Below are 14,964 nucleotides of genomic sequence, written 5' to 3' on the forward strand. Positions count from 1 at the left end.
AGATTAAATAGTAGTTCATGCGCATGCGCGTCGTGCCGATACTAGAGACGAAGATGTCAGAAAGATTCCATAGCACTCTACCCGAGTAGGTTCGGTGTGGCTCTAGCACAGAGGATTATCCGAGATTGAAGACCAACCCACGCGTTGGAGCACACTTGACACGCGCTTAGAAGTTTGTCACAAGCAAGCTATTGAGCATGCCTAGGGCGCGTGCGACAGCATCAAATCTTGCAGCCTTCCTTGACGTGCATCATCACCATCTCGTAGAGCTGGCGCACCTTGTGGCTTAGAATGCTGGCGTCGTATTCCAGCACCGTTTTCTCGCTCTTGAGCGCGTCAACTTTTGCTTCGAGCGCCGAGATGAGGGCGAGATATTGCTGGCGGTACATTGATGCCCGAATTTGACTCCTCTCCCTCCTCTGTTCCAGCCTCACATCTTGTGTGCCACGCATGTCAGTGGGCGCCGCTTGCGGCTCAGACGTTAAAGGACAATTGAGACTGTCGCTTGAGATCCAGTCGCAAGAGTCGGACGTGTCTGGACCAGACGTGGCATGCTCTTGAAGTGCGGGCTGCTGTGGCTGCCGCTGGATTTGTTCGAGGGAGTCAGAGAAACCGCTCGGCTATCACTCCTCTTCTTCAGTCTCGGTAAGTGCAAACAGTCCGTTCACTATCGGATCCCGTCCGTTGAAAGTAATGAACTGCTCAAGCTCGGGCGTCGATAGCACCAGCATTTGCGGGACCGGAGACGGGAGCAGGCTCGAACAGTGGGCTTCTTTGTGGCCGTGTCGGAATGCCCCAGGGCTGTATAAATCTAGGGTCATGCTATGCTTGCGTGAGCTGCACTCGTGGTTACTCGACGGCTGCAGCCTGCTGCTGTATTGGATGATGCGCTGCTGTCATTTGCTGGTTCGTGTCATCGCTGTTGTTCTTTTCTAAGCCTATGGGTGACAGTGGTGGCGTGCAGCTCAGACGATGCAACGTCTGCGGCTTGTGTTCATCAAAGAAACCCATCCCCATGTGCTCGAATGACGAAGAAAGAAACAAACTGTCGTTTGAGATCGAGTGGCACGAGGCGGACGTATCTGGGTCGCACGTTGCGTGCTGTTGAAGCGCGGGCTGCTGTGGCTGCCGCTGAAGTTGATCGAGTGACTCAAGGAAATCGCTCAGATATCGCTCCTCTTCTTTGGTCTCGGTAAGTGCAAACAGTTCGTTCTCCATCAGATCCCGCCCGTTGAAAGTAATGAACTACTCAAGCTCAGGCGTCGATAGCACCAGCATTTGCAGGACCGGAGACGGGAGCAGGCTCGAACAGTGGGCTTCTTTGTGGCCCTGTCGGAATGCCCCAGGGCTGTATAAATCCAGGGTCATGCTAAGCTTGCGCGAGCTCAACTCGTCGTTACTCGATGGCTTCTCTAGCTGATGCGCTGCTGTTGGCTGCTCACTCGTGTCGTCGCAGTTGTTGTCGTCTAATCCTACGGACGACAGCGGTGACGTGCAGCCCGGACGATACACCGTCTGCGGCTTGTCTTCCTCGGAGACACCCATCACCAAGTGCTTGGATATCGAAAAAAGGAAGGAACTGTAGTTTGTGGTCGAGTCACTCAAGTCAGACATTTTCGAGCCGGACGTGGCGTACTGTTGAAGCATGAGTTGCGGAGACTACTGAGGCCGTTAGTGCCACGCCAGCTTGAGTTCCGCGAGTGCGCTGGTCACGCCACTTGCTCACTGTATATCAGCCTTGTATATACTGATAAGAGGTTGTCTGCTGTTAGTGAATCTGGGAGCGGCAATGTACTCCTGGCTTTAATATAATCGCCCGTGGTTTAACAGTGCATGTGCACTGCGAAGCTTTTAAGCACGTGTTTGTCAACACGCGGTATCTTCTGACGCTGATGATGCCTGGTTACGATAGAGCATTCCTTTATTGAGATGTTCCTAGCGGGAACCCATCGATAGAGTGAATGCGGCTTATATCGTTCCCGTGGATGGTGGACGTGGCGAGAAAACTTGCAGTTTTGCTCAGACTCATGGGTTCATTGTCAGGCTTCTAACCATGTGGGCTTTTCCTACACCTGCCGTGATGTATTAAAAAGAGGGAGAGGGTCTCTCTGTGTTTTAGTGGACATGGAAAGTGCGCATTTAACGGTTGTTAGAGAGACGCTTATTGTTCAGGTGTGTACTAATCTTCCCCTTTAACCCGGAAAGAACGGACGACCTGTTCTTGCGGCTGTTTTCATGCAAAAAAGTGTGAATGGTATGTCACCGTGCTTTCACGGCTTCTTTGCTTCTACGATCTGGCAATGTGAAATGTTGACCCCAGGACCTAACAGAAACTGTGATAACGAATGACCTCCGTAGCCTCGTGGTTATGGTGTTCGAGTTTCGACCCGAATGTCTCGGGGTTAGATTTCGGCCGTGACGTCAGCAATTTAATGGAGGCGTAACGCTAGAGGCAGTTGTACTCAGACTTAGGTACACGGTAAACAACACCAGATTGCCAAATTTTTAGAGCCCTCCCTGGAGGCCTTTGTCATGAACACTTCATTTAGTTTTGGGACGTAAAACCTCGGCAATTTAACAATATTAGGCTAGTGTGAATTTTCGTTAAACCCCAGATAATATTACTAGTGCCGACTTCATGCATTTTTCTTTTATTTTCTCCCTTTTTAACTGCACTTGCATTGATTGTTATTCCACACCCCTTTTTGTTGTGCCTTCGGGCCTAAAAGCATCTTTAATAAATAAATAAATAATACACTATGGGCATTCGCCCCACAATAATTTGTTGAGACCGGCAATAGTACACGTAGGCACGCGAAGTAGCGCTAGCGCAAGCGCAAATTCACACAATAGCTGAGAAAGGAGAAACGGTGCTGTTGTACTGCTCCTCCTTTCCGTGACGTGCCGGATGTCCGTGCGGTATAAGCGCAACTTGTCAAAGCGCTCTATTATCGCCGTTATCAGGTGCTGACGCTGTGAGTGGTCGACGCTGGCACGATGTAGTTAAAGAAGCTCAAGGCTGTAACTGGTCATTAAATTCTTACGGGGAAATCCTGCGCGAGAAAGGGCTACGAAACCACCGACGGCTGCTCGCATGCTCCTCTCCGTGCCTTTCCTCTACCGAGAGCAGCTGGCATGACGTCAACTGACGCTGTGTACAATACCAGTGACGCCGTGTGAAAGAGACGCTGTCATTGGGTGAAAAAATAGCCTTTTTTCTGCTTGCTACATTCGGCGACAACATTTCTTGGCACTGAAGTGAAAGCTACTGAGGTGGGGCTTCTGAAAATGTAGCACTACGCGAAGTAGTTTCTTTTGGCGCACGTCTCGTAACGCTATGTAAAGTAATGGGGGGCGCACCATTAGCGTTTCATGTAGATGCAGACGCCGCTTAGCGTTTGAGGTGCACGTAAAAAGGCGGGACTGTTTCACGCGTTCGAAAACGCGAAGCCACAAGACATAAATTAAGAGAAAAACGAATATCACTGGGAGGCCGTGTGTGTTGGACGCAGAGGGCGCCGACCAGTGCGGACGCGAGAAGATCGGCTCCCGTTTCTGTTAATGTTTTCGTTAGGATTTTTGTGGTGCCTGTGCTCGAGCTGCATTTCATTCGACGCAGTTTCTTCTGAGGATCACGGTGATACCAGACGTTTTTCGGTGAGTGGTCCTTTTGCCGAATTATTGGAACTTTTCTTGTGGAACGCGCCGCGGCTCGGCTAACCCTACCGGGCTCAGCCTAGCGTCGACGGCGAGGGGCGGGAGAAAAGGGGCAACCTGCCTGAAGTAGAGATGGTGGAAGGAGAGGAAATCTCTCACGAAGAAGCCAATCACCCGGGTTGGACGACAGTGCTGGGCAGGAACAAGAAAGCTCATGTAGAATCGCCAGTTTCCGCGGGCAACGCATCGCATGTGGGCTCGAAGGGAGGCCGCCGCACGGCAGCCCCGCAAGGTGCAATGAAGCGCCTCGCAGCTGCATCGAGGCTCCCCGGCTGCCGAGGGACCACATACGAATTATCGTCAGGCCGAGGGACGGACTTGACGTCAGAAAAGTAAGCCAAATTAGGCTCGTACAGGCTATTGCCATGGCGGCTGCTCTTGCCCTGGCAGAGACGGAAGGGGACATCGTTTGCCCAAACATCGCCCAGAACATTCTCGTAGTTTCCACACCTTAGCAGAAGAACGCAAACGCCTACGCCGCGATCCAACAGATTCGGATAAGCGAAAGAATGTACCATGTGGCGGCATATGTCGCGGCCCCCGACAACACTTGTAAAGCAGTCATACGAGGAGTGGACACTGACATCAGCGAGGCCCAGCTCCAAACGATGATCGTCAACCAGCGAAATCCAAAGGCCCTAGAAGCCAAAAGGATCAAGAACACCACCACTGTGGTAGTGCTTTTCGACGGCATGAAGGTACCAAACTATGTCATATGCGGCGTCAGCATGCGGCGCTGCACGCTCTACAAACGCCAAACCGACGTGTGCTGCGCGTGTGGAGGACTTGGTCAAAGGGCCGATGTTCGTTCCAACCCCAACAAGAGGGTGTGCAGCGGCTGTGGGCTCGTGTCTCCACCCGACGATCACCAGTGCTCGCCGAAATGTGCCCTTTGCGGAGGCCCACATCCGACGGCGGACAGAACGTGCAAAGAACGCTTTCAAGTTCCTTACGTCGTGCGACGGAGAAGACGACGGCGCCGAAAGCGCGTCAAAAAGTCTCAGCAACAGCTGGCCGAAGAGGACCGGTCAAGGTATTCCAGCGTGGCAAGTGCTCCCAGGCAGGGGCGTTCTGAAAAGGGTGTCTGAACTGAAAAGGGTGTCGTCTCTTGAAGGTACACAGGCAGCGCTAGCTACGGGTAGCTCGCCTCCGAAAGGCCCGAATAGGGCACAGTCGCCTGCAGGCGCGGTAACAGTCAACCCGACAGGACATTGGCTGTCTCAGAACAGTAATTATGGCGGACAACACTAATGAACTGGTCGTGTGGCAGTGGAACTGTGCCAGTTTTAAAAGGCGCAGGGCTCCACTGCTGCACTTTATTGCTTCTCAGGCAGTCAAACCGCACGTAATTATGTTACAGGAAACTCTCAGTGATGCGCTAACTTTCCCGGGCTATCGAGTCGTCTCGGTGCGCGAGCAAGGGAAGCGCGGTTTGGCAACCTTGGTCGCAAAAAAAGTGTTCCTCTCATGAACACAAACTACAGCTTGGCAACAGCAAGGCTGAGGTCATTATCCTCGAAATAATCCCCAAAAGCTGGCTCAAGAACAGCGTATTCCTCCTGAATGTGTACAGCTCGCCGTCGGACAAGCGGCAGGGGTTCGCTTCGATCATGGCAAAAGCGGTGGCTCTGGCCAGGGGGGCCCCATCGTGGTAGCGGGAGACTTTAATGCTCCGCACGACGCTTGGGGATACGCCAGGCAGTCCTCCAAGGCAACAACCTCCTAAAGGCCGTATCTAGCTGCTCTCTTGAATTGATTACGGACCCGCAATACCCGACAAGAATTGGCACATCGGTGGTCCGAGACACAACTCCAGACCTGGCGTTCGGCAAGAACGTCACCGGAACAGGGTGGCAAAATTTGCAAGAGAAGCTAGGTAGCGACCACTTCATAGTGGCTATTACCTTAGCAGTCAATGCAGCTCCCCCCAGGGAATTTAAAGTAACGAACTCGGATGCCTTTCGTAAATTGCGGAAGGAGGACCAGGATGAATACGACAGCTTGGACAGCCTCTTTGCAAGGCTCAAGGATGATGCTAATGCTGCGACCAAGGTTGTGAAAACGAACCTGAGGGTTGATCGGATGGATGCACGCCTCGCACATCTCTTAGAGTCAGTCAGTCAGTCAATGAACTTTATTTACAAATTGTCCTGAGGAGCCGATTCCCCTCAAGAGGGAGGGTCGGCTGCGGGCCACACCCACGTGGGGACAGGAAGAGCGAGCCCCTCCGCCAAATTGCGGGCCCTCTGGACAGCCCCGATTTGGACCTCTCGGTCCGAGCTGGTAATTTCCGTCCTCCAGGCAGCTTCTGTGCTGAGAGGCTCGCCATCGCGCAGCGCCGCGCATTGCCAGAGCATGTGGGGTAACGTGCAACGTCTCTCTTCGCAATGAGGGCATTGCGGCTTTATGCTGTCGATAAACTTGCTGTACACTAAAGGCGACGGGTAAGTACCTGTTTGCAGCATTCTTAAAGTGACTGACTGGGCCCTAGAGAGTTGCGGGTGCGGGAGCGGAAAGCTACGCCTGGCCAATTGATAATTTTTGCAAATTTCGTTAAAGGTGAGGAGCGAATCAAGCTGCCGGATGCCATCCCCAAAATTAGATGCCGATTGCCCGTCACGGTGGGCTAAGAATTCCATCCTGTCCCGGTGGAGGACGCAAAGGCTCAATCGCCGACTTCGAAAGAAAATTGCGCAACTGAATCGCGAGATCGAAGCCTACTCTATTGAACTCTCCAAACAGCAGTGGAATGAAGTATGTTCTTCGGTTGACGGACAGATGAGAGGGGGGGCCAAATGGAACGTCCTCAAACAATCACTTGATGAGTCACAGTCGAAGGGAAATAAGCGATTGGCTATTGACAGAATCGTTCACAACCAAAAAGCGAAGGGAGTGTCCGAAAAGGCCCCCCTGAAGAGGTTAGTGGACAGCTATCTTCCGCTGGGCCCTTCCGGCGATGCGGACTATCCGCAATACAGGGGTGGAATGGTGGCGGAGCTGGACGCACCTTTCACTGAACCAGAAATCTGTAAGTTCCTCCACGAGCTCAACGGACGCTCTGCACCGGGCCCGGATGGAATCTCAAATAAGCTCTTACGTAACTTGGATGGCAAATCCATCGAGAAGCTTACTGAGGAAGTCAACAAGATCTGGGAGACGGGGCACGACCCCGAATCCTGGAAGACAGCTTCGGTAGCGCTCATCCCAAAGCCAGGCAAACCTCTGGCTTTGGAGAACATGCGACCCATCTCGCTTACGTCCTGCGTAGGCAAGGTGGCCGAACATGCGATTCACCATCGGGTATCCGAGTACATAGAAAGCAGAGAGCTATTTCCACACAATATGGTAGGATTCAGACCTGCACTTTCCACACAGGACGTGATGCTCCTTATCAAAAGACAAATTATTGACAACAACACCAGGGATATTAGAGGCATACTAGCTCTATACCTAGCCAAAGCTTTTGATAATATCTCGCACAAGTTTGTGCTTGAGGCAATTTCGGTTATGGGTCTAGGACAACGGTTCCACGCATACGTTAGGTCTTTTCTCAGGGATCGCAGGGCTACCGTAAGGATCGGTCAAATCCAATTTACGGAATTTACCTTGGGAGCGAGAGGCACCCCACAGGGGGCAGTTATTTCTCCTCTACTCTTCAATATTGCCATGAAGGGCCTCTCGGAGTGACTCGCTATGGTGCGCGGGGTTAACCATGCTCTCTAAGCGGACGATATCACCGTGTGGTGCATGGGAGGGTCCGACGCCGGGGTAGAGCAGGCGCTTCAAGAGGCATTAGACATCACGCAGAACTTTCTAGTCGGTTCGGGCCTGAGCCTGTCATCGGCAAAGTCTGAGTTACTACTATACAGACCCACCCGACAAGGACTGAGGAACCTCACTCCTTTAGAACAGATTCCCATAGCTTCATACACACGGGATGGGCAGAAAATACCCCGGGTGGACTCCATCGGGGTCCTCGGACTCCTGCTAGAGTCCAAGGGGGGCAACTCACGAACTATAGCCCGCATCACCTCCAAGACGGAGAACATGCTTAGGCTCATACTCAGGGTCTCGAACCGCTGGAGTGGGCTGAGCGAGAAGAATCTCCTTCGGCTCTATCATGCATTTCTCATGAGCCACATTAATTATGTCGCTTCGGCGTTGCGCTGGTCCAAAAGAGAAGAGGCAAGAATTGATACACTAATGCGCAAAAGCATAAAGCCAGTTCTAGGCTTGCCTATCCACACTAGCACCGAGAAGCTCCTACAATTGGGCATGCATAACTCCCTCTCGGAGGTGATCGAGGCCCAGCAGATGGCTCAGGTCGTGCGACTATCGTCCTCGAGGGCTGGTAGGCGCATCCTAGAATCCATAGGCTGCGGTCCTACGCCGACTAACCAGCGTAATGTAACACTACCACCCTCGATTAGAGGCACGTTTTCGATAGCTCCACTTCCAAGAAATGTCCACCCACAATACAATGTAGGGCGCCCCATAGCTCGGGCCCGTTCCTTATTAAAATCAGTTGCAAACAGACCGCATCTCGCGACCTTTGTCGATGCAGCCCAGTACGGGCGTTCGGATCGCTTCGCAGTGGTCTCGGTCGATCATAGTGGCACACTCCTATGCTCTGCCTCGGTTAGAAAGGTTTCGGCAATGGTGGCTGAGCAAATCGCCCTCGCCATAGCAATGAAGGACCCATCGCGTCCTAATGTCTTTACAGATTCGCGTTCCCCAGCTAGGGCTTTCGCCTCGGGCTCGATATCGCGTGAGGCAGCGGCCATCCTCGGCTGTGAGGGGGCTGCCGGGTTTCACACCGTAACATGGTTCTCGGCCCACATGGGGGCCAACGTACATCCTGATGTCCCCAACGCCAATGAGTTTGCCCATGACCGTGCGCGAGGTATCGCTCACCGCGGCGGTCCCGGCGGATTCGCAGGCGGGGACGCCGGAAGATACAGGGACTCGCTACTCACTTTCCACGAGATCATGACTCATTATCATCTATCTCGGAGGGCTTTTCCACTTCCTCATCCTAAACTTAAGCGACCGCAATCATCGGCCTACAAGATGCTTCAAACGGGGTATTTCCCTACGGGAGGCAGGTTCAGTCATTTTTCGCCCAACATCGAGCCGCATTGTCCGGACTGCGGAGAGGCGTATTACTCATTACCTCATATGCTCTGGCAATGTCCTGTGTTACGTGACGCAGAGTTCAACAAAGAAGAGGACTGGGAGGAAGCCCTTAACAGCGGCGACCTCTTGGTTCAACTTCGGGCTGTCCAGAGGGCCTGCGAGAGGGCGGAGGGCCACGGTCTGCCGGTCCCTACGTGGGAGCGGCCTGCGACTGCTACGGATTCCCCCTGAACGGGGCCGTTACAACGCAGTTCCTCAGGACCTGAATAAAGTTCTTTGTCTGTCTGTCTGTCTGTCTGTCTGTCTGTCTGTCTGTCTGGGAGGCCGTGTTGACCAGCTCAGAAACAGTCATCCAGTTTAGGGTCGTGGAGTGGGCCACACAGGTCGCCGCCAACCTTGGGTTGATGTCCATCTAACACGGAATCATCCTCAGTTGCTTTCTGACGAAATAAAGTTTTTCCATCCATCCACTTACAGGTGCGAGTTGCGTTCTGTCTCAAATAGCTCCACATAGAAAATAAAGGAGCAACATTTATATTTCGTGTTGAAAATGCGGGTGCTACTTCGGAACTACCTTCACTGGTGGTAGGATGCACGTGATTTGGCTCCGTAGCTTTCTCATAGACTTTTCTTCCATGCCAAGAAAAGTTGTCGCTGAGCATAGCCAACGCCGACTAAATTTCAAGGCCGAAAGGCTGCCGCAGTGACTTCAGAGGGTGGGGGCCCATTTACGCCGCGAACGCGGCGGAAAGACTGTGTTTCTTTCACGTTTTAGGAGAACCAACGCTCCCGCTCTCGCAGCTGATGCGGCTTGATTGGGCCGAATAAAAGATGTGAAAAAAAAGTCTTACTGAGCATGCTCAGTTGGGCAACAGGGCCCCCAACCTCTGACGTCACTGTGGCAGCCTTTCGGCCTTGAAGTTTAGTCGGCATTGGTATAGCAGATGCACGCCCTTGCTGCGGTTGCAGATCGCACGCTGAGGGCGGTAGAGGTGATTAAACGAGCCGACTAATGCAGCCGAAGGAAAGAGCGAAATGGGGAAACATGTGGAATTCCCCCCAGCGCTCACTGCAGACTCGTACACAACTGCAACGCCACATCTACATTTCGGCGTCTGTGTGGTTTAGGGGCCATTTGATCTTCCGAATATTTACGTTCTCATGCACTTGAAAGTGCTACAGCGATCTAAATGCTCATGTGAAGACAATTTAAACGTGACAGAGGCGCATAACAAAACGGGAATACAAAAAGGGTCACACGATCTGCGTTAGCAAGGGTAGAGTAGTAGAGTAGACCGTATAAACTATGGCTGATACCCATACTGGAATCGGCCAAGAACCGGTTACCTTTTAAAGGAAATGATAAAATCCAAGTTTAAATTTTGAATAATTTAAACAGAAAAAGTATGAACAGATTTTTCTCAATAGCCAGGCCACTCAGCACTCACTGAACTTGGTTTTGTTGGAGCGCTCTTTAAAAAAAAATCTGGGTATCGGCGTCGGCATCGTTGCTTGTGAGCAATAAATTAGCGTTGTCCGCGAGTGAAAGTTCGAGACAGATGAAAATAAACAAAGAACTGTCGGCATGAGTAGTTGAAATTGAGCGAAGTAGGCTAAGTAGCAAACAGGGGTGGTACGACACAAGCATAAGTGTGCAGAAAGAAATTTTGAAAAAAAAATAATCACAGCATATCCACGGAGTGAATGAGGATGAGTGGGGTGAAGCGTCCGTCCGTGTGTCCAACCGTCCATGCATCCGGTCCGTTTGTCCGTTCATTCATTCGTCCGTCTATTCGTGCTTCATCCGTTCGTTCGTACTTCTGTCCATGCGTCCCTCCGTCCATCTTTCTGTCAGTGCATGCTTCCGTCTGTCCATCCATCCATCCATTCTCACGTCCTTCCGTCCCTCCGTCGCTGAGTCCATCCGTCCGTTTGTGCTTCTGTCCGTCTTTCCATCCTTGAGTACGTCCTTCGTTGCGTTCGTCTGTCTGTGCTTCTGTTCGTCCTTCTGTCCGACCATCCGTACGTCCGTCTATCTATCCGCTCGAGCTTTCGTCCGTCCGTATGCCCGTTCGACCGTGATTCCGTCCGTGGCTCTGTCCGTCCAGCCATCTGCCTATCTCTGTCTGTCGTTCTGTCTGTCACTGACACTAGCGTCACCTGCTGAGTGAGTAATACAACTAGGTGGTTACCAACCAGCAACCGGTCACACATGAATGGACATGCCACTGGTTTCAGGAGCTTCGTGCCTAAAAGCTACACCATCTCCTGCTAAAGGGAACCATGTGGAAATGTGAAGCAGCAGGCGCTAACGCTTACACTGGTGGAGCCGTTGACAATGGCGCTCACCGCGGCGTTGCGCAGGAGAGAAAACTGGGGAGGCACAAAGCATGCAGTGATGAACTGGTGTTTTTTACTGGAACATGCCAATCACTGCTAATGCACCCTGAGATACAGACGAGTCCAATTGGACACAAATACCGGCAGTTTGCTTTTGTTAATGCGCACACTACAAATTTTTGAGATACGAAGCAGCTCTTTGACTAGCCTGTGCAACGTTGTTCGTCCGTGTCTGCGTGCCAACACGCCGTACCACGCTCCCCTCGCCGCAGATTTTGGAGTGGTGCCAAGTAGGTCACGCCTTCTTTCGCAGTGCACGGTGACATCACTCTCTCCCTCTCCTGCAAGCAGCTCGCCGCGTGTCACCTCTCTCTTGCTTCACCCTCCTAACCACTCGCAACATTCGAGTGCACATCAAGGTAACATTCTTTTTGTTCGTTTACCTGTAATGCAAAAGATATCGGAAAGCGAAGCTCCTTCACTCGCCAAAACGTGCGGCGAAGCGATTTGGACTAACCCGGCAGTCGATGGTGTTGCGAGGGCTAGCAGAGCCAATCGCGTTCGCGAATGGCCACGCCGCGCCTGCAACACCGACGAGGCGCGAGCCCGGGAAGCCGAACGCAAGTGTCGACAGGGGAAGATCAACGGCACCAACGAGGTCTGATTCAAGCACGCCGATGGCGTTGGACAATGGAGACGGCGCGCGGGTAACAACAATGAGACGCGAGCCTAGGAAGCCGAGCGGAAGCGCTGACAGCGGAAGGTCAGCGCCGACAAATCCTCGACGTCGTCGTCGACAACGTCTTTATAAGGTCCCTGGATGAAACAAGCTTCCAAGGTAGCGTCACTCAATGCTCTCGAGCCGTGCTCCTCACCCTCTCTATTACCCCTATTTTTCTCTACCAACCGCGTCTGTAATTGGTGCATTCTTTGCACGTGATCTTGCAAATGGCTGGTGGTGTTATTATTATGTAAAAGGTTCAAAACATAGAGTTTCTTAATATACACTAGAGGAAACACTGGCGCTAGTGTTTATGGGAGCTGCAACGCACGGCGCTTCAGCGAGCATGGGAATGATGGGTAGTACACACATTTGTCTAAACTTCGTACTTCTCGCCTGAGTTTGGCTCCGTGTGTGTTCGTGTGGCTTGAAGCTGTTTTCTCACGAAACAAAAATAAACAAATGATCAGCGATTGTGCTTCACCACCTCATTATTTTAGACTTACCTGTCCAAATTCGGTCACGAAGTTCAAAAGGTTAAAATCTTTATTTCAAAACAAAACCAAAACGCAGCAATGAACGAAGCCGCAAGTACGATTCGCCGCCCGCAAGTACGAAGACTAGACAAATGTGTGTACTGCCCATCATTCCTACGGTCGCTGAACGATTGCAGCACCAGAGTCCCCTCTAGTCAACTTTAGGAAACTCTATGGCTCAAAACGAGCATACGCATGCGCGTATGGCTCCAGCCGGATTCTCGCCATAACCAAAGACGAAATCGTAGCCAGGACATAAACTGGCGAAGAGGAGCGTTTCCAGCGTTTCAGTGTGCGCCAAGTCGACGAAGATTGTTTCCGGTGCTCGTTCAATGCTTACATCCACGTTTTTCAACAAAGCTGCGTTTGCCGTAAAACAACATAAAACGGTTTCGCTCTCTTCAACTTACCTCGTGCTTTCCGAGATGAAGCAGACCGTTCAGTGTAGCTACGAAACATTTCATCCGAATGCTTTCGTGCAACTCCGTCGACGTACGTCGACGCGGATCTGCGAACCGAGTTTATTTGTCGGTTTCTATTGAAACGCCAGGCGCGCGGCGTATAGTGCATGTCAGTTGGTACGAATACTTGCGCACGCACACAGAGCAGCTGGAGGGTGTAATCAACGCACCTTCAGAAACATTTCACAATTGACCATTTTACGCTTGAGCCGAAACGCGCTGCTTCGAGACACCTTAGCTGTAGAAATCTCACTTTTCGGGACGTTCCGAGCACCGCATCAGAATCACCTCTCATCACGATTGTCTGAACGGGCACATTAAAAAAACGGTATCACACAGCTGCTAGTCAAGCGTTCATAGCCGTGTGGGCGTAGTTTTTTTTTGCATGTGCACAATTGATTGATACCAGGGGTGATTGATACCAGGGGTGATTGATACCAGGGGTGATTGATACCAGGGCCTTATACCAGGGTCATATGTCCCGTGTCGTCGTAGTCGTAGTAGCCAGTCACATTGTATTGCATGCCAATAAAAACGGTGTCACAGATTATTTACGGAGCAAATGATGATGAGTGGGGTGAAACGTCCGTGACTATATGCGTGCTTCAGTGCGTCTTTTTATGCGTTCGTTCGTGCGTCCATCTGTCCGTCCATCTGTCTGTTTGCTTCGCCACACTCGTCATCATTCACCTCGTGGATATGCTGTTATTTTTTTAATCTACTCATCTCACCTCTCTCCACTATAATATTTTACTCCCATACCTCTCTCCCAGTGCCCGCTGCTCATGTGTATTCCTCAGTGGGAGACATTTGCAGGATGCACAATCAAACTTCTTCCTTTTCCCAAACAAAGAATAACTACCCCCCCCCCCCCCCCTTTAGCGTCTTGCTTCAGCTAAAATATTCCATCTAAAGAAAGATATTTACCAGGCCCGAGTCAGAAGTGTGCTCTACGTGGTCTCTCGCTTCAGTACTGGCATTTGAGAAGGCTTATGTATACATTTTGACAACGAAGGAATTTCTTGCGGCACACGTTAAGATATTTGTTGATGCGATAGAACTGTCCGAAATCATTTTTCTAAAAAGACCCACTTTTACTTAAATAAAAAAATTTAAATCTTTTTTCTAAGCTGGAGAAAGATCAATCTAAGTATTAGACAACACTGCTTGACTAGTAATGAACGTTAAACATTATAAATGTGCAACGGGGAGTTGCGGTTCATGCATTGGCCACCATTTCGCTACACGAGCAGTAATGACAGGAAAGAAAAACAGCAGTACGCTTGTTTTGTTTAGTTTTGTCGTTATTGTGCAATTTTATGGTGGCCAACCTAACCGAGCAAAGTTCCGGTGAATTAGTCGGAGCATTTACGTCACTATAGGATCAGGCCGTTAAAAAATGACGAGTGTTTGACGAAGCTGGCGTATTAGCACGTGAAACTTTTTATGATGTACGCATTCTATGTTTTCAACAAGAAGAAATGTTCTAGTCCTGACAGATAAGAACCATATAAACGTATACGCAATTGAAATCATTTCGATTGAACGTAGTCTTACTCGTTCTCTGAAATCTGCGTTTTGAAACGATCTACAGGGTAGAACTATTCTCCTGTCTTTGAAAAGAATGTTGTAGCATCTGCTGCAGATCTGGAAGTAATGATTGATATGTGTGGTATAACGTCCCAAAACCACCATGTGATTATAAGAGACGCCGTATTGCAGGCTTGAAAGTAACCTGTGGTCATTACCTCTAATTGAGTGTAGGATACGATGAGACTATCCTTCAGTTCACAGACACAAACAAAAAAAAAGGTTTGTACTAGAGAGAAGAAAAGTGTGTTGAACTTTCTACTGTTCACATGCTCAAGTATGTTGTAAAATAACCATTTCGAATTGAAGGTGTACCTCAACGTCCACAGCGTTCTCTTCCTGCTGGCCTCGCCTGAATAAAGGGCTCTTGAGTCCATCTTACCGCTTGTCTGAGTAAACGTTCAATGTAATGTCACCCACAAAACTGCGAGGAGAACGCCAAAAGTAACACCCAGGGTGACTG

At 50.7% G+C, this 14,964-nt stretch overlaps 1 protein-coding gene across 1 annotated transcript; it reads right to left on the reverse strand.

The window, feature by feature from the left end:
- Positions 1-221: 221 nt before the first annotated feature.
- LOC142774322 (uncharacterized) lies at positions 222-821 on the reverse strand. Its single transcript, XM_075874715.1, has 2 exons — positions 669-821; positions 222-584 (listed from the first exon to the last, which is right to left on the reverse strand). Exons 1-2 carry the CDS (start codon positions 819-821, stop codon positions 222-224), a joined length of 516 nt encoding a protein of 171 aa, XP_075730830.1.
- Between the last annotated feature and the right edge of the window lie 14,143 nt (positions 822-14,964).

Source organism: Rhipicephalus microplus, chromosome 10, assembly GCF_043290135.1.
Source record: "Rhipicephalus microplus isolate Deutch F79 chromosome 10, USDA_Rmic, whole genome shotgun sequence".
Lineage (NCBI taxonomy): Eukaryota > Metazoa > Arthropoda > Arachnida > Ixodida > Ixodidae > Rhipicephalus > Rhipicephalus microplus.

Bases quoted from the DNA above. Each gene is read 5' to 3' on its own strand.
- LOC142774322 (XM_075874715.1), bottom strand. From the start codon at position 821: ATGACCCTAGATTTATACAGCCCTGGGGCATTCCGACACGGCCACAAA. The intron at 585-668 runs GTGAACGGACTG...GAACAAATCCAG, and splicing joins TCAACGGACGGGATCCGATA to CGGCAGCCACAGCAGCCCGC.